We start from the raw sequence: 19,042 nt of genomic DNA, 5'->3' as shown, positions 1-19,042 counted from the left end.
GTGTGTGTGAGAGAGAGAGAGAGAGAGAACAGTTGAATGTACTGGGTCTCTCTCAAATCACCAGTTATCACCTTCTTTGTTCGTTCCTCACTCAACCATCACAGAGAGACACAGAATAAGGGATTGAATGTAAGTAAAATAGGCTCTGGATGTGGATAGTTTGTGTCACTCTGGGCAGGTGCTCATCGTGGGTCATCAAAGCAGGAGAATGTCCTCTGTTTGAGAAATGATAATGCACTTTTTAACCCATATTTGATACACAAAGTCCTCTAAATCATCATCAACATGATCAAAACTTTGCTGCTAAACATCACTCACAGTCTACTCTATGCCTTCTGGCGTCTAATTGATAGTTTAGACTTTTTAGAAAGGAACAGGTCTTTTAGTTTAATTGTACAAAAAAGTCCTTCTTCAGCTTGTGCTGCATGTGTCTTTTTGCCGTCAAATTTTTATCAAGTAAACGTAAGAATAACTTTTAGTAGTCTTTCGAGACGAACACGTACTGGACTCAAGAAACTATGGGTTGCTTGATGATTTTTTTAGAAAAATCATAAATATCAAATATGATCATCAGGAACGTTTACATTGTATTGCGTCGCGTTATATGTTTTGATCATCAGACTAAGCATTCAGATATCGTCTTACTGAGACACATTATTGGTGATATTGAGTGACGATCTATGTAAGTGTCTGTGATACTGTTGATTTCATTGATTTACATTTACAAGCATCGGAATTTCATCATAGAAATATCAGCATTTGCACCAAATTGCATATTTTTGCACAGTTTGGGCCTCTGAATAAAAAGGTGTTTTTCTTCCACATTTTCACTATATCAGATTCACTATATCAGCCTGATTTATCAAAATACGATAATCAACAAAAACACGTATGCAAACTTCTTTCTTTTAATTTAGATTTTTGTCTGACTTTTATTTGATATGTCAGGCTTTACAGGGTTAAAATGTGTTTGTGGCACCAGGTGGTAATTTCAGTAATTTAATATTTATCTTATGATAAATTGTATTTCATAATCCATCAGACACCCTGATCTCTAAATGGGCATCAAATCCAGAACCAAAGGCTGAACTGAGTTTGTGTTTATGTTTCTTCACTTGATTGTCATCCAAAATATTTTCACAAGTGTGAATTCTGTTTGAATTTGATTTTAATGACTGAATTAATCGAATCGAAAAGGTCAGGTCGGGTCACAGATGTGTCATGGCGATACTGTTTTCTGTTTTTTGTTTATACGGTTATTTTGCAAATAAAAAGTATTTTACTATTCTTTGGTTGACGCATTATAAGGCTAGAGTTACACTTTTTATAAAGCTATAATTTAGATCTTTTAATGCCAGAACGTTTTCATTCAACAGCAATTACATTTCACTTAACTTGTAAAATAATATTGCTAAATGAAATTATGCATTGCATTAAATTTGCTGTCGAATTAAATTAATTAATTAGTTCTGTTAAGTTAAAATTCCACTGCTGTTAAATAAAAATAGGACTGCCAATACATTTGCTGTCAAACAAAATGTAATAAGATTTAAAATGGTAAATTAAATTTAATTAAAGTAAATTTAAGTTAAATACAATTCCATTGCTGTTAAATGAAAACTTGACTGCTATTCAATGAATAAAAGTATATTTTTATTTCATATTAATTTAATGGCAGCAATTGCATGTCATTTAGCTTAGTTAGATTTAATTAAATTAAACTTAATTTAACAGTGTAAGTCTTATTAATTTTTTTTGAAGTCTTGGAATTAAATTTAATCATAATTGAACATAATTTAATTTAACATTGTATTTTACAGCTAATTTAATGAACATTTAATGCAGCATTCTACTCTCTCTCTCTGACCATCAGAATTAAACTTTTTTTTTGCATCTGTTCCTTTAAGCCTTCTTTATGTAACAGAATATGCATTGATATGTAAATGATGGCATTCATATGTTAACGAGCTGATGGATAATGAATGAGGCTTGAGTTTTTCTACATAGCACATCATTTTTCTTTCCAACGAGTGAAGAAAATCTTATTTCCCTCATTAATTGTTTGTTTTTTAAGAATTCGTATTTCTAACCCAGCAAGCCTAAGACGTGCTGCTCCTCGTTCAGCTCATGTAACCGCTGTGTTCGTCCCTCCACAGGTGGATATTGAGATCAATGGAGAGCCTGTGAGCCTGCATATGAAGCTGGGAGATAACGGAGAGGCGTTCTTCGTGGAGGAGAACGAGGATTTTGAGGTCTGTCTGGATGACTGTGAGTTCTCCAATCTCTCCTGTAATGTTCTGCTGTGGTTTTGACGATACTCTCTCTGTGTCTGTGTTAGACGCGGGTTCCCGCTCACCTCTGCACCTCTCCGATCCCCACGGACGTCCCAGAAGTGTCTGAGATGATGGAGTCCTCCTCCAGCCGCCGCAAAAAACGCCGCAGGAAGCGAGCGCGTTCAGACACGCATCTGCGAGAGGAGGCCAGTTCCTCTTCAGACGAGAAAGAAAGCCTAGATCAAGATGTCCTAAAGGAAGAGTCGCTTTTGGCCGCAAGGTTAGAGGTTTACTGAAGTTATTGTACATTTAATTTTCCAGAAATGTCTGAGATTGTCTGATCAGTTGGCTGCTTATTTCATGAAGCTCTAGCTCAAGAGGGCTGGTTGCACCAGCGGTGCATAAGTTATAAATGATGCACTACTACCAGTAATTATTTTTGCATTGCACCATTAAACCTAGTTGAAATATAACCCTGCACGCCTCCGACTAGGAGTAACAGTTGGATTAAAATAGCAGTCCGACAAACTTCAATCCGTTAGACAATCCTTTACACTCGTTTACATTTTAAGCAAGAGAATATTATGTGAATAAATTACTTTGTTAGCAACACTTCAACACAAAACCAAACTATGCACCACGTCTCTGTGTGCATGTCATATAAAATCAAACTTAATAAATAAATGTAATTTCTAATAATTGTTTGGTATCAGTATTTTATTGATCCTTAATAATTTCAAATACAGTTTTTGAATGTTATTCACATATAAAAATACCTATAATGTACTGTGTATCAGTGGAAACATATTTTTACCATTAGTTGCATGAGGCAAAATAAGTTAGAATCAAGGAAAAACTTCAATTCGCTACATTTCAAAACAACTTCTACTCATTTATTTGAAAGCTTTGCTACCATATTTGTACAGTACAGTTCTGGTAACCACGGCTGCATGCTTTTTTGAAAAATACATTGTTTTACAGTGTACAGAGTTGGTTACAAACTACCTAGTAGTTACTACACCTCTAGTGTGGACGTACGTTCCACTTTAAAGGGATAGTTCACAAAAAACGAAAATTCTGTCATAATTTACTCACCCTCATGTTGTTCCAAACCTGTATGAGTTTCTGTCATTTTGTTCCTCTTTCTCAGAACTAACCAAACTTAAACACCAGACTGCTGGTAGAGCATCTTGTTAGCAGGAAATAGTTATCAGGACGTGCAAGCGTTTTCATAAATGCGTCAAAAACACAGCTAGCACATTTTGTCAGAATGAAAATGACTAACACAATTAAAAATAAAAATAAAAACATTTTGTTAGACAGTGATGACTGTCATGTTTTTTTATTTATTTAACTGCAATGGCACTTCATTTATTGAATTCAATTTAACTTTAATTTAATTATTTTACAGCAATGGCTGTCACTTTCATTTAACAGCTGTGGAATTTTAACGTGATTAAACTTAATTTCAGTTAATTAATTTTCATTTTACAGCAAATATAATGGTAGTCACGTTTTCATTCAACAGCAATTACATTTCACTTAACTTGTAAAATAATATTGCTAAATGAAATTATGCATTGCATTAAATTTGCTGTCGAATTAAATTAATTAATTAGTTCTGTTAAGTTAAAATTCCACTGCTGTTAAATAAAAATAGGACTGCCAATAGTCATTTGCTGAACACAAAGGAAGATATTTTGAAGAATGTGGGTAAGCAAGCAGTTGACGGTAGCCATTGACTTCAATAGTATGGAAAAAAATACTATGGTTAATGGCTACCGTCAACTGTTTGCTTACCCACATTCTTCAAAATATCTTCTTTTGTGTTCAACACAAAAGGTGAGGGTGAGTAAATTATGATAAAATTGGGTGAACTATCCCTTTATATTGTGAACTTATGAACGGCTGGTGAAACCTGGCCCAGGTCACTGATGATTTGTGTTTTTGCTCTCTTCAGTAAGTCTGTGTACTACTCGCTGACAGAGGAACCCTACGAGGAACCGTCTGGAGCTCAGAGCAGAGACGTTCATCCTCACTCTGAGGGAGAGTGTTCTGTTAATGAGAGGTAGTTATAGATCCTTAAACGTCTATGAATGATGTAGTTCGGCCCATATGTTATCTCTCAGTTCATATCATGGATATCTAAAGGCAAAGCTCTGCTTACTTGTGTTGTCTCTGTCTGTAGTGTGTTCTTCAGTCGTCCCTCCTCTCCTAAGAGTGATTCAGAGTTGTGTAAGCCGCAGGAGTCTCTAGGGCCCCAGATGCAATGGAACTGGGGCGCTTTTCCCAAAGTAAATGCATACTGCATGCATACAGCTTTCATCGCAGATAGAGTCCAGCATGTTCCCAAACCAAGTGTGCTGCCTACCCAGGCAGTATTTTTAGACATCATATGTCCACTCTGAACAAGGCTGTTATAAAAGTAGATTACTACATTTTCTGAAGAATGCTTGAGTCACGATTGCATGTGCAAAACTCACTGTCTGACGTGAAAAAGTCCACCTTCAAGTAGGGCTGGGCGATATAGCTCTGATATAGCTTATTAGCAATATAACATTGCTAATAATCAGAAATGTTTCTTGAGCAGCGAATTAGAATGATTTCTGAAGAATCATGTGACACTGAAGACTGGAGTAATGATGCTGAAAATTCAGCTTTGCATCTCGTGAATAAATTCAATTTTACAAAATATTTGCAATAGAAAACGTATTTTAAATTGTAATAATATTTCACAATATTACTGTTTTCCTTGGTGAAATAAATGCAGGTTTGGTGAGCAGAAGAGAATTCTTTCAAAATCATTCAAAACAATATTTTGAACAGTAGTTTAATTTCATTAGGATGCTGCCTTATAAGGGCACAAAACAGTTTACTCAGTGGCTCTTGTGTTTGTGTAGGTGTGTCAGGCGGAGAGAGATGGATCTGATTCGCTGCGAGACCCGCCCATCACGCCCTCTGACCACTCCCACTTCCGCACGATCCATCGACAAGCATCCATTGATGTGGACAGCACTGACTCTGCAGCGACGGTGACCGTAGTGAGACCTGAACCTCAGATTGGAACGACCAGCCCTGTTCCATTAGATGACACTCACGCAGTTGTTTCTTCTTCAGTTAACACACAACTAGACATCAAGGTCACCGAAACGCATGTAGTGACCTTTCAGTCCGCAGACGACTCCTTCCCACAGGCCTGGACTGCACTGGAAAACAAAGAGACTAAAGACTTAACCGTCAGCACAGACAATCACACTCAGACCTATAACATAACCAGCTCTACTAACACAATGCACGGGACCGGTGCTGTCAGCAGCGCAGCTAGTTCAGACGCCGTGGCTCATGTAGGACGCCAAGAAACCTGTGATGAGAATAATGTCTCGGTCACATCCGAAATCCAAACCGTCACATTCGGTGAGACTGAATCAAATACGGTTTTAGAAGCAGAAACAGAGGTCAACTCAGCGGACACAATCACTGTTTTACCAAAACACCAAAGCTCTGTGGGAGACTCAGAGGAGGGGGCGGGATTAGAGACGTCACTGACCAATCAGAATGCAGATGGTGCTGGAGTGACACCAGCTCTGGAGTCCGTCCTCAAATCAGAGGATTCGAAGCCTCTTGAGTCCTCGAAAACAGCAGACTCTCAGGACAAGAGGACAGGTATGTACTTATTCCAGTGCGACTAATTCAGTGATTGAAAATGATTTGAAGCGTTTTACCTGAACTGTGCGTGCTGTTTTTTCTAGTCAAGCGCAGTCATCATTTGGGACCATCTGATATCTATCTAGACGACCTCTCCAGGCTTGACCCTGAAGCTGCTGCCCTCTATTTTCCAAAGAGGTTAGAAGCTTTATTATCCAACATGCTGAACCGATTTATTATAAATAAATTAAACCAAAATATTTTTTTCTGCTTTTTGACACAATAAATAAATGGCTGTAGCACTACAGCAATGAAAATATAATATTCATTGAGTATTATTATTATTAATAATAATAGCAAGAATAAAATAAAGCTATTTTAATTGTTTTATCTATGATTTTTGATGCAATAAATAAATGATTGTAGGACTATAATAAAATCTATTAAATAAATCATTTATTATTATTGCTGTTTTTATGTGTCATATATATTTATGCAAAGTTGTTTTGTGATCTTTATAATCACAAATATTTTTTCATCTTTGTTTTTGCGTTATGATTGTTAATCTGTATATTTCTCACTTGAGAATGAATGGCTGTAATTATCCAAACAATACATTAAATAAGTTTCTTCACCAACGACAGTACTCACAGGTATTGGGGGTTCAAAGTTAGAAGTTTACCAATCATTTACATTTAGTCATTTAGCAGATGCTTTTATCCAAAGCGACTTACAAATGAGGACAATGCAAGCAATCAAAACCAACAAAAGAGTAATGATATGCAAGTGCTATAACAAGTCTCAGTTAGCTTAATGCAGTACATGTAGCAAGGTTTTTTTTGTTAATAGTATAATAAATACAAATAAAACAAATAGATAGAATGCAAAACGAATAGAGAAGCTAGTGTTGTATTGCTGTATTGATCAGTTGTGGACAGATCCATGTCTGTGATGGTTCTGCGGTAGTGGCTGATGACGGTACTATTATTTTAAATATAGAAAAGCGTAATATAAGGAATGAGTAGGAATGTCCAGACGTTTGACCGGTAGTTTGATTCCTGTCCCTCTTTAAATCCCTCCCTCCATGTTTTCAGTGAGACAGAGTCGCCGGATCCGTCTCCTCCCTCGGGTCAGCTGTCGTCTCAGTCACTGGGCAGCGCTAATGCAGACAGCGGCACCGAGTATCTGTCCGACTCTACCACAGACACGCTAGACGTGACCATGTCTCTGTGTGGGAGAGGAGACATCAGTCAGATCAGTAAAGGTAAACACTGTGTCCTAACCAATCGATCTCAGCCATGTTCAGTCACGAGTCACCACATCAACAGTTTTGTTGTTTTTATTAGTTTCTGCTTTTGTCTCCTTGTGCTGTGTAGCTCCACCCACAGTGAAATCGTATTGGTCTACACTCCGTCTGTGACCCTGGATCACAAAACCAGTCATAATAAAGCAAGAAGCCCCAGCTAAGGGGGTTTTAGGCACTCCGCTTCGCTTTGCCTAACAACGCCCCTTAGCTGTTATAAATTCACTGTAAACTACGGCTTCACGGGGCTTACTGCTTTTATAAAACGGTTATTCCATATACGTAGTTAGGTTTCACAAAATAAAACACAGCAACTAAAGTGTAATGGGTAGTTTATCTCAGGGGAAAAAAAGGGCCTCTATCACTAGCCTCTACTTGTTTTCTTTTTGTTTTTTATATATATATATACCTTGCTACGTGTACTGCGTTAGGCTAACTGAGACTTGTCATAGCACTTGCATATTATTGCTCATTTGTTTATTTTGATTGCTTCTGTTGTCATGATTTATAAGTTGCTTTGGATAAAAGCATCTGCTAAATGACTAAATGTAAGTCGCTGGGGTATATTTGTAGCAATAGCCAACAATACATTGTATGGGTCAAAATTACTGATTTTTTTCTTTTATGCCAAAAATCATTAGGATATTAAGTAAAGATCATGTTCTATGAAGATTTTCTGTAAATTGCCTACCGTAAATATATCAAAACTTAATTTTTGATTAGTAATATGCATTGCTAAGAACTTCATTTGAACAACTTTAAAGATGATTTTCTCAACATTTAGATTTTTTTGCTCCCTCAGATTCCAGATTTTCAAATAGTTGTATCTCAGCCAAATATTGTCCTATCCTAACAAACCATACATCAATGGAAAGATAATTTATTAATTTATTCAGTTTCAAATAATCGACCCTTATGACTGGTTTTGTGGCCCAGGGTCACATATATTGAACATCAAATATATTATGATTGGCTGTGATTTTGTTGTTTCATGCAGCGTTTTATTTTCAGTGAGGACAGAAAAATGATTTAAGCTGATATCTTTAGCTCTTCCTGTATTTTTTACGCTTTTTTTTTTTTTTTTACGCTTGTGTTGCAGAGAAGTTCATGGAGCATCTTGTGAAGTATCAAGACTTTGTCAACAACCCTGGAATTATTGAAGACCCAAACCTTGTCATCTGCATCAACTCAAAGTTAGCATGTGTTATATTCATTTATTAAAATTGTTGGTAACAGCAATCTGTAGTACAACAATGTTCAATAGTAATTATTATTTAGTATAATAGTAATTACATTAAACAGTTCTTAGTAGGGCTGTCAGTTAATTAATTACATGTGTCGATTAATTAATCGCAAATTAAATTTGGCTGTGAAAATACCCCCAAATGATTATTTAATGCTATTTTTGTGTTAAGGTATTAAGTAGACATTACAAATAGTAACTTTAGACAGAAATATTTTATTTGATTCAACATAAAATGTATTACTCAAACGTTTAGGCTACAACGGCCCAACATAAATTATGGAACACAAATGAAGATAATTTGAGAAAAATCTCATTTATTTTTTTTTTGCATTTATTGATTTATGGATTTTTTTTGTCGACAGTATGAAATGTAAGATGAAGTACAGGTCTGGGGGCGGAGCCATTGTGTTAACTGAGTTAAAATATTTTAATCGTGTTATTTTTTCATAACTAATTAAGTTAACGCGTTAAACTGACAGCCCTAGTTCTTGGTAAAATAGTTAGTCTAACTGGAGGTTGGTTAGTTGCCGACAAACTTGAAACCGAGGTGCAGTTACTGGTGCGAGTATATCGACTTCAGATGTGGCTCATCCAATCAGATTTTAGAGCCAGAGCGGTTTACCAGTTTTGCACTATGGTAATATTAGGATATGGCTCTTGTTTAGCTTTGTGGTCGTTTTGTTTCAGATATTATAACTGGGCTGTGGCAGCGCCGATGATTCTGTCAGTTCAGGCTTTCCAGAAGACTTTACCAAAGGTAGATGGGGTCAGAGATCTTTGATTACTGCTTCAATGACTAATCGTTCAGAGATAATGACTTGTTTTTTCTGTTGTAGAGCACCATTGAGCAACTGGTCAAAGATAAGATGCCTAAAAAGTCTGGCCGCTGGTGGTTCTCCTGGAGGAGGAAAGATCTGAACAATGTTGCGGTAAAAACTCAATCTGAAACGGAATCTAACCGTACAGAAATAATGTTTAAGTCATTTAAGGAGCAACTCTATTGTGCAATTTCCCTTTAAGAGAGTGATAAGTACACTGTCTGCCGACTGCACCTGTGTATCTCTAATGCTTCATTGCACATACATTTTTTTTCTTATGTTAGGGAAGCCAAAAGTCAGACGCAGAGGGGAATCAGCTTGAAGCATCTTCCGCTATCGCTGGACACTCTTCACTGAAGTAAGACGTGTGTTTGCATGCATGCAAAACATGAGGCACTCAGTGTTTTTTCCTAATTATAAAGTTTGACAGAAATAATTCAGAAGGGTGACAAATCTAACTCGCATGCACGCTAGTTTGCAGCAGCACAAATCACCAACAGTGCACAAAAATGTGTTGGAAATGTCTTGTTTATGTGTCATGATATGAGACAATAAAGGATGCAAAGGAAAAATCAAAAGCAGCATAAGTTTATAACCAAACATCATGCATCCACGCCAACAGGTGTCAGTATAAAGTACAAATCTACAGGACAAATAAGAGCAAACGAAACAAAAGTAGCACTTCAAATTGAATGCATGTGTGCACCACATCTTAAATCTCATGCAACCTGTCAGGAACTTTTTATAACATTGCATAAATTTGTAAGCTTGTTATGAAAGCAGCATGTACATATGGGCTTCCTCTCCTTATCAGAGAGCACTTGACCTTTGACTTCAGTTAAACATGATGAAAGTCAGTATTATCAAGACTATTGGCTGACTGTGCATTGCTTATTTTATCTTTGACCCAGTAAATCAATGAATTTCTGTTTGTGTTTTGTGTATGCAGGAGTTCTGTTGAACCCTCGAGTGATGAGGATGGCTCTGTCTCCATGAGGAAGAACAATGAAGCAATGAGCACAGCGCAGTGCATCAGTCAGATGTACCGCAAATCCCTCCGGCTGACCTCTGAGCAGATCGTATGGGTCAAAATTACTGATTTTTCATTTATGCCAAAAATCATTAGGCTATTAAGTAAAGATCGTGTTCCATGAAGATATTTAGTAAATTTCCTACTGTAAATATATTAAAACTTAATTTTTGATTATTAATATGCGTTGCTAAGAACTAAGAAGGTCACATATCATCAACAACATCATGATCTGTGTGTGTCATAGAGTTTAGTCACGAGCAAGTGGAAGACCTTCTAAATAAATATTATTTTAATATTATATTTATTTATTTTGAGGTAAAATTTAACTAGACACGTTGTCGACTGTTTTTTTTTTTTTCACGTCTAGTTCAATTTTACCTCAAAATAAATAAGAAATAATATTTATTTATTTAATGAAATAATATTGTTTTATTAATATTACTTCTTTTAAAATAATTTATTTTTATTAATATTTTAATATTATTCTTTTTTTTTTTTAAGTCACAATTAAATTTTTTTCATCCACAAACAGCTTGTTTCCACCATGGAATAAAAGGTCATTGCAATTTTTTTATCTCACAATTCAGACTTTGTGCACGTTCTTATCTCACATTTCTGATTTTTTTCTCAGATTTGTGAAATTTAAAAACCTTTTGTGCGATAAAACCTTTTTTTATTTTTATTCCGTGATGGATACTGCTTCCATAGTGTTTACAAAAATTATAATTTAGGTTGAAAATATAATTTAATGTGAATGTCATTAAAATGTCACAATGCAAATAAAATAAAAAAATTGATAAATAAATAATTAACCACAAAATTGAAAGAAATAATATTTTGCATTTAGATAATGAAGCTTGCTATTATTAATGAAGATTAATATGAATTTCCATTACTGTATTACAGTAGTGAGAATCTTTTGCATTACTCAATGCTCTCAAATGTAGGCTGCATTATTGAAATACTACCTGGACATTTCTTACTGAAGAGTTACTGTTCAATGTGCAATGGCTTGAATGAATTTCTGATATTTTCTATGTGTGTGTGTGTGTGTGTGTGTGGCAGGAGAGTCTGAATCTGCGTGAAGGAGCTAATACGGTTGTGTTCAGTGTGACCACACAGTATCAGGGCACCTGCCGCTGTGAAGCCGCCATTTATCTGTGGAGCTACGACGACAAACTCATCATCTCAGACATCGATGGGACCATCACCAAGTGAGTCTCTCTGAATCATTGCAGGATTTAGGTTACTATCTGTGAGTTGTTCACCTTTCTCTCTGTATCAGGTCAGATGCTCTGGGGCACATTTTACCGCAGCTGGGGAAAGACTGGACTCATCACGGCATCGCCAAACTATATCACAAGATACATCAGTAAGAAACACACGCTTTCATTCACAACTTTCTGATTTAATGAAACACTTGTTGTTCACTATAAATATGTGCAATTTTTTTATATTTAGTTTTGACAGATACAGAAACAGTTTTAAGCAGCAGCAGCAAAAGCAGTGTTAAGTCGCTGGGGTATATTTGTAGCAAAAGTAAAAAAATACATTGTATGGGTCAAAATTAGTGATTTTTCTTTTATGACAAAAATCATTAGGACATTAAGTAAAGATCATTTTCCATGAAGATATTTTGTATTTGTAAATATATTAAAACTTAATGTTTGATTAGTAATATGCATTGCTAAGAACTTCATTTGGACAACTTTAAAGATGATTTTCTCAATATTTAGATTTTTTTGCACCCTCAGATTCCAGATTTTCAAATAGTTGTATCTCAGCCAAATATTGTCCTATCCTAACAAACCATACAGCAATGGAAAGCTTATGTGTGTGTTTCAGTTACTCTCATCTCAGTGAGCTGGTGGATCACATCTTCCCCTTCATCTGTAAAGATCATGCCTCCTCCTTCGACTGTCCCGAGTTCAGTCATTTCTCCTTCTGGAGAGAGCCGCTGCCTCCGCTGGACCTCGCTGACCTGATCTAGACACAGATACGCTCCTTCCACTGCTTCAACTCCACACCAGGCATCTGTTCAGTTATACCTCTTCCTCAGCATTTCTTCTCATTTTCCTGTACTGTTTATATGAGCTGAATGTGTCTGTGCATTTACAGCCAAACCTGCTGTAGCTTCAAAACTGGAGAGAAGCACGCATGCAAACACATGACACACGCTGGGTGGAGAATGTGCAATGATGATAGCACAACACTACACTGAGCATCTCTTTCTGCATCAGAAATGCTCAGAGAAGCTCTTCTGACCCACGGATAGAAACAAACACATTAAACCGAGTGCCTTCGTGCAAACCTGTGCACTGTGACTATAGTACTGGTCTGGGGTTTTCATGAATGTGTTCATTTTAACTTCTCTGCCAAATAATGGCCTCTGACCGTCTCTAGGGGGTTTTCTATTATTATTAGTGTTCTTTTTAAATACTTTTTTACAATTGCTGGTGCAAAAGTGCGAGTTTGTTTTATCAGCAAATACTTTATACAGCTGAACTGTATTTTATTTATTTGGAACATTCACATTGAGCTAAAACAAAGACAGTCTATATATATATTTGGCTTCTATTTGTTGTATTTAAAAGAAGATTGAAACAATAAAAATTTCACTTTAAATTTCACCTGATTGGACTTTCAGACATCTAGTTAGTGGTGTTTCCCAAAGTAAGCATCACTTGCTCGTTTATTAAATGTGACCCTGGAGCACAAAAACCAGTCATAAGGCTCAATTTTTCGAAATTGAGATTTATGCATCATCTGAAAGCTGAATAAATATCTTTCCATTGCTGTATGGTTTGTTAGGATAGGACAATATTTGGCTGAGATACAACTATTTGAAAATCTGGAATCTGAGGGTGCAAAAAAAATCGAAATATTGAGAAAATCATCTTTAAAGTTGTTCAAGTGAAGTTCTTAGCAATGCATATTACTAATCAAAAATTAACTTTTGATATTTTTACGGTAGGAGACTGACAAAATATCTTCATGGAACATGATCTTTACTTAATATCCTAATGATTTTTGGCATAGAAGAGAAATGTATAATTGTGACCCATACAATGTATTGTTGGCTATTGCTACAAATATACCCCAGCGACTTAACACTGCTTTTGTGCTGCAGGGTCACAAATCCTAAAGTGCCGTACAAAGCAAGCATGATTAGAAAATAGTGTATCATGAAGACTATTTTATCCTGCTGTCTTCAAGAAGTATGATCTGTGACAGATCCTATCTAAGGAAGGATACGCTGAGCTCTGATGAAAACTTGCTGGTTAGTTGTATACTGCTCTCTGTACAGTACAGGCCGTTCTGGTGTCAACCAAACACGCTGCTCAAATAATAATTATATTGAATAATATATGCTCATATTAGTGTTATTTCTAGTTAGGCACACATCTGACATTTTGAACAAAATGTCATTTAAAGATATTGTAAAATACATGTTATAAATGTATTGTTATATAAAATGTAGATTTTTTTTTTAAAGAGTCGTCATAAAACAACAATAACAACCTCCATTAAAGATCGAAGTTCCCACGTAGCAATTAAAAGTATTATTTTTTATGTTGACAATAATTGCCGAAAATGTTACAAATATTTTGCTTGTATATTATTGTCAGTAATTAACAAAGGTCCCTTTTTTTTAGTTTCTCTTTGCCACCTTGAATATTTCTCAGTCCCTTAAAGTGTATACGGCCGGGAAGCAAGAAAACACACATCAAATTGTATTCTCAATACTTCAACTTTATTCATAGATACACAGATATTATATAGGCATATGTCGAGGGGAGTTTCAACCCTTTAACCAATGAGGATATAGATGACATACAAATATTTATTTTTTTATTATTGCCCATACAACAGTCTAATAAAAAAAAAATTGTCTTATGTAAGCAGTATATTTTTCTAAACTTTTTTGGGCAGTTTACATCTTTAAAAATATGTTTTGTTAAATGGGAGCATTTAATAAACTATTAATAGAGGTTGTTGTCGTTTTATTATAATTTTTATTTTATTTAATTTTATATATACTGTATGTATGTATATGTATGCATGTATATATATATATATATATATATAGTTTTTTTTTCAGTTTGTTATAAGTATCAATACCAATTGTATTAATTTTATAATATATAAAATGAATAATTGTACTAATTGTATGAGTACCAAAGTACCAATTGGCTGTTTGTTCATCGTGCGTGATCACGTACATCATCTTCATCTTCATCATCTTCATCTTCATCACACTGGTTTGTGTGTGAGTGAACAGATGGAGCTGCTGCTGCTGTGAAGCTCCATCAGGAAGCAGCAGAGTGTTCAATAAAGGTGTGTGCGGCTGTAAATGCACACTTACTGTCTGCTAGATGAACAATAACTCTTGCTTTACACGTAGCGAACATCCAGCCTCGACATTAGCAGCACTGAGTGTCATCAGGAGGAAAAGTGCAGGTAAGTGCATTGCACAAATCTTAAACGCACAGTTTATGAAACACTGTGATGTTAACTGAACCCATAAACAATACAGTAATGCGGTAATAGACGAGTGATGCACCGATCATCACTGAAGGCGTTAACGAGTCTGATCGGTGATCATGCGAATATAATCTTGTGTTGCAGTTATGACTGTAAACACAGTTCTGCGTCGAGTTGCAAACACATCCAGGCTTTTATGTTGGAAAATGGCTGCACATAAACAGCTGGAAGCGCCACGCACGTCTTTCTGGAAGGGTTTCTACTGTTGTTCTGCACGCGATTAACAGCAGGGCCAGATTTATGGCGTGAAAGTGAGTGGTGTGGCTTAGCGGTTCACTGGGCAGCCAGCTGCTAGAGGAAGGTGTCAAAGTCGAGCCTCGTTTACACTGACAGGCTTCACGGCTGCAGCACGCGCTGCTCGCCGCTAGATGGCGTCCTGTCGAGTTCTGACAGTCTGATCACAAAAGCAGTCATAAGGGTCCATTTTTCGAAATTGAGACTTATATATAATCTGAAAGCTGAATAAATAAGCGTTCCATTGATGTGTGGTTTGTTAGGATAGGACAATATTTGGCTGAGATACAACTATTTGAAAATCTGGAATCAATAATTTAAACGTTTTTGTCTAATAATTATCTCAGAATTTCAACTGTTTATTTCATAATTTAGAATTTATCTCATAACTATTAGGCCTACTTAGAATCTCAAAATGTGTCATATTTATTATGATTGATGATTTATGATTTAGAATTATGATTTTAATCTCATTTTGACTTTCTGTCTCATAATAATGTCTTAGCATTAGACATTTAGTGAAGACTTTAGTCTTTTTATCCCAAAATTTCAACTTTTTATCTTATAATTATGACTATCTCTTAATTTTGTGGTGTCACAATTACGACTTTTTATCTCATAATTACAATTTAGCAGCATCTCACAATTTTGAGAATTTTTTTGTCATAATTATGACATTTTCAAAATTATGATGTACCAAACAATTATGCTTGGGTAAATCATTGTTGTGAGATAAAATGTTATGATATAAATGATGACATAAAAAGTCAAAATTGTTGGGGAAAACTCTAGAACAATTATGACAAAAAAGTTTTTGACCTTCTATATCATAATTATGACTTATTTAAACTTTTTATCTAATAAATGTGACTTTTTATCTCAGAATTTCTCATTTTATGTCATAATTTTAACGTTTATGCCACAATTTCGATTAATAATATCATAATTATGACTCTTTATCTCATAATGTTGACTTTGTCGTAATTTTGGCTACTTTTTGTGATAAATCTCAAAAATGTCAACTTTTTAATCTCATTATTGTGACTTTTGATGCCATAATTGTAATTCTCCATGTTTTTCCGCCTGTGAGGAGGAAATGGGCTTCTAGGGAATCCTGTTTTTCCACATTTCTCTCCAAACTGGGAGGCATTTTGTCAGTTTGCATTAAAGCCAGAGGTGCATTGATGTAACTGTGCTTTTCTCTGTCTGTGCTGCACAGTTACCAAAGACTGTCATGATGGCACACGGGTCTCCTGAGGGCTGTTTGGAGTCAGAGCTCACCTGTCCCATCTGTCTCCATCTCCTCCTCGACCCGGTCACTCTTCCCTGTGCTCACAGTTTCTGCCTGGTTTGTCTGGAGACACCAGAGAGGGACAAAACTTCTGGATTTGATCAAGCACTTTGCTGCCCAGTTTGTGGACAGGAACATCTCAGCCCAGAGTCCCTGCCGAGAAACATCAAACTGAAACAGATAGTAGAGAACTACAAAGCCAGCAGCATCAGCGGTGAACTTCAGTCCAGTGCAGAAGACAAGCTAATCATTGACCGGCCATCTCCAGAAGACGCTGATGTGTGCAAATCAACAGATTCTGGGAAAAGCTCTCTGGTGGACGCTGAAACCAATGAACGGAGGTCTAGACTGAATCCCGTCATAACTAGTCTTCAAGAAAAGCTGGCTCTAGTAGATGATCTGGCGAGTAAGGAAAAGGCCAGAGAGGCTGCGGTTAAAGCAGCACACGCGGATCTGAGGAAAGATGTGAGCAGCGTATTGGAGGAGATCGCAGAGCTGGTGAAGACCTACAGCACGACTGCTTTGAAGCTTCTGGAGGCCGAGTTGAGACCCAGAGAAGATGCTGTTGGGAAAAGAGTGCGAATGCTGTCAGACCTCCAGAAGCAGCTGAGAACGGCCGAACTTCAAGTCAACACGTTAATGGACGAGGCGGATGACGCGTGTCTTAGTGACGTGGAGAACCAGGTCTCCAGCTTGACCCTGGAGCCTTTGCAGGACTCCTCCAGCGATCTGGAGTTATCCAGCAGTTTGAAGAAAGTCTGTGAGAAGATCGAGCACCAAAATACCCAACTCCGTCTCGGACTCGGATCCGCTCTCACATATGTGTCCTTATTGCTATTATATGGTATGTGCATGTCTAGTTGCTGTAAATTTGCAAGTAGTTTTTTTTCAGTTTAACTAAGTGACAGGTCAAGGATTTGTGATTTCATGTTATTATTTATTTGTATGTATTTATTCATGTAGTTTTATTTTGCATTTCCGTGTGCTGAAACTGACTGCAGTTTGAACGCCTGAATGCATGTAGTTTTTGAGCTCATATGCTGAAGAGTATTCCTCAGATACAGACGATCTTGTGTTGGATCTAACAGTAGACGCTTGTGTGAGGCGCGTGAAATGTGATTTGAGTGCTGGAGGATTTTTACAACATGAGCTTTCAGTTCTGCTTTCGTTTCTGTGCTTGTAGTGACTCTATCAAACGGGACTGTCCTCTGTAATTTTATTAAAAATCACATCTGGTTCTCCTGGGACAGTTGGGTTTTGTGTTCCTTTGAGGACGTTTGCGTTGGTGAACGGCTCTGAGCTCAGAATATCTTCAGAGACCGCAGATGTTTGGTGCTTTTCATGACGACTTCCTCTCCTCGTCTTTAAAATCATAAATCAGCAAATTATGTAGAAAGAAAAACCGTAGGTCTATTGTTTTGGGTTATCTGTTGTATGCTGTAAGTAAACTTCTGAGAATAACATGTTCAAACTTCACCAGAAATGAACAGTATTCCTTATGAAACTTTGACAAAATAATATTCTCATCATTACAGTAATTTTTTGTATTAAATTACCATTCAAGAGTTTAGTGTCAGTGAGACGTTTTGAAATAAGCCTCTTCTGATCACAAAGGCTGCATTTATTTGATCAAAAAAAAGTAAAAACATTAATATTGTGAAATATTGTTTTCTATGTGAATATCTGTTCAAATGTAATTGATTGCTGTGATCAAAGCTGGATTTTCAGCATCATTCCTCCAGTCTTCAGCGTCACATTTAAATTTTTTGCTCCATTATAAATGTCTTTACATTTTTTTCAATGTATAGTGACCTTGCTGAATAAAAATTACATTTTTAATTTCTTAAAAAAAAAAAAAAAAGGTTACTGACCCCAAACTTTTGATTGATAATGTATGTTATCTCACAACAGGTTAATATACAGAATTAGATATTAAACCAGTCGCAAACATTATATAATCAAATAATTCCCTCAACTAAAAAAATGTACCCTTATGACTGGTTTTGTGGTCTAGGGTCACATTTATATATTTTCATTTTTATGAAGAAAACTTGTTGAAGAGGAAAATTAACCTCAAACCTAATTTTTTTTTGCAATTTTATTTTTTAATTTCAGTTTTAAGACTCCAGCTTAAACTGTTTGTTTTGGTTCCCAGGAGGTGTTTGTGTGGATAAGTAGGTGCTTTCCATCACAGCATGAAAAGTTGAAATTCCAGTTTTAGACAGCGTCTGTTTGTATGTGTGTGTCTGTGTGTGTGAGAGAGTGTGTGTGTGTGTCTGTGTGAGCGAGAGAGAGAGAGAGAGAGAGAGAGAGAGTGTGTGTGTCTGTGTGAGCGAGAGAGAGAGAGAGAGAGAGAGAGAGAGAGAGAGAGAGAGAGAGAGAGAGAGAGAGAGAGAGAGAGAGAGAGAGAGAGAGAGAGAGAGAGAGAGAGAGAGAGAGAGAGAGAGAGAGAGAGAGAGAGAGAGAGAGAGAGAGAGAGAGAGAGAGAGAGAGAGAGAGAGAGAGAGTGTGTGTGTGTGTGTGAGAGAGAGAGAGAGAGAGAGAGAGTTTGTGTGTGTGTCTGTGTGTGTGTGAGAGAGTGTGTGTGTCTGTGTGTGTGTGAGAGAGAGTGTGTGTGTGTGTGTGTGTGTGTGTGAGAGAGTGAGAGAGTGAGA

General features: G+C 36.4%; 2 protein-coding genes across 2 annotated transcripts in view; both read left to right on the top strand.

Moving 5' to 3' along the window:
• LOC107582339 (phosphatidate phosphatase LPIN2-like) overlaps positions 1–12,308 on the top strand; it is a 13,051-nt gene extending 743 nt beyond the window's left edge. Inside the window, exons 2-16 of the mRNA XM_016268136.1 lie at positions 2,157–2,252; positions 2,339–2,553; positions 4,234–4,341; positions 4,462–4,567; positions 5,174–5,936; positions 6,023–6,116; positions 7,013–7,182; positions 8,321–8,414; positions 9,155–9,224; positions 9,304–9,396; positions 9,570–9,643; positions 10,235–10,364; positions 11,384–11,532; positions 11,604–11,690; positions 12,164–12,308. Coding sequence (XP_016123622.1) covers positions 2,157–2,252; positions 2,339–2,553; positions 4,234–4,341; positions 4,462–4,567; positions 5,174–5,936; positions 6,023–6,116; positions 7,013–7,182; positions 8,321–8,414; positions 9,155–9,224; positions 9,304–9,396; positions 9,570–9,643; positions 10,235–10,364; positions 11,384–11,532; positions 11,604–11,690; positions 12,164–12,308 — 2,394 coding nt within the window. The remainder of the gene's footprint in view (positions 1–2,156; positions 2,253–2,338; positions 2,554–4,233; positions 4,342–4,461; positions 4,568–5,173; positions 5,937–6,022; positions 6,117–7,012; positions 7,183–8,320; positions 8,415–9,154; positions 9,225–9,303; positions 9,397–9,569; positions 9,644–10,234; positions 10,365–11,383; positions 11,533–11,603; positions 11,691–12,163) is intronic.
• Positions 12,309–14,594: 2,286 nt separating this feature from the next.
• On the top strand, positions 14,595–17,394 carry trim107 (tripartite motif containing 107). The gene is made up of 3 exons (XM_016268134.1): positions 14,595–14,779; positions 16,317–17,232; positions 17,390–17,394. Exons 2-3 carry the CDS (start codon positions 16,332–16,334, stop codon positions 17,392–17,394), a joined length of 906 nt encoding a protein of 301 aa, XP_016123620.1. The 5' UTR covers positions 14,595–14,779; positions 16,317–16,331.
• The last annotated feature ends 1,648 nt before the right edge of the window (positions 17,395–19,042 follow it).

This window comes from Sinocyclocheilus grahami, unplaced genomic scaffold, assembly GCF_001515645.1.
Source record: "Sinocyclocheilus grahami isolate Dianchi unplaced genomic scaffold, SAMN03320097.WGS_v1.1 scaffold43.1, whole genome shotgun sequence".
NCBI classification, from domain to species: Eukaryota; Metazoa; Chordata; class Actinopteri; order Cypriniformes; family Cyprinidae; genus Sinocyclocheilus; species Sinocyclocheilus grahami.
The sequence above is the reverse complement of the archived record's forward strand: the minus strand, read 5'-3'. Positions and strand labels throughout refer to the sequence as shown.

Bases quoted from the DNA above. Each gene is read 5' to 3' on its own strand.
- trim107 (XM_016268134.1), top strand. From the start codon at position 16,332: ATGATGGCACACGGGTCTCCTGAGGGCTGTTTGGAGTCAGAGCTCACC.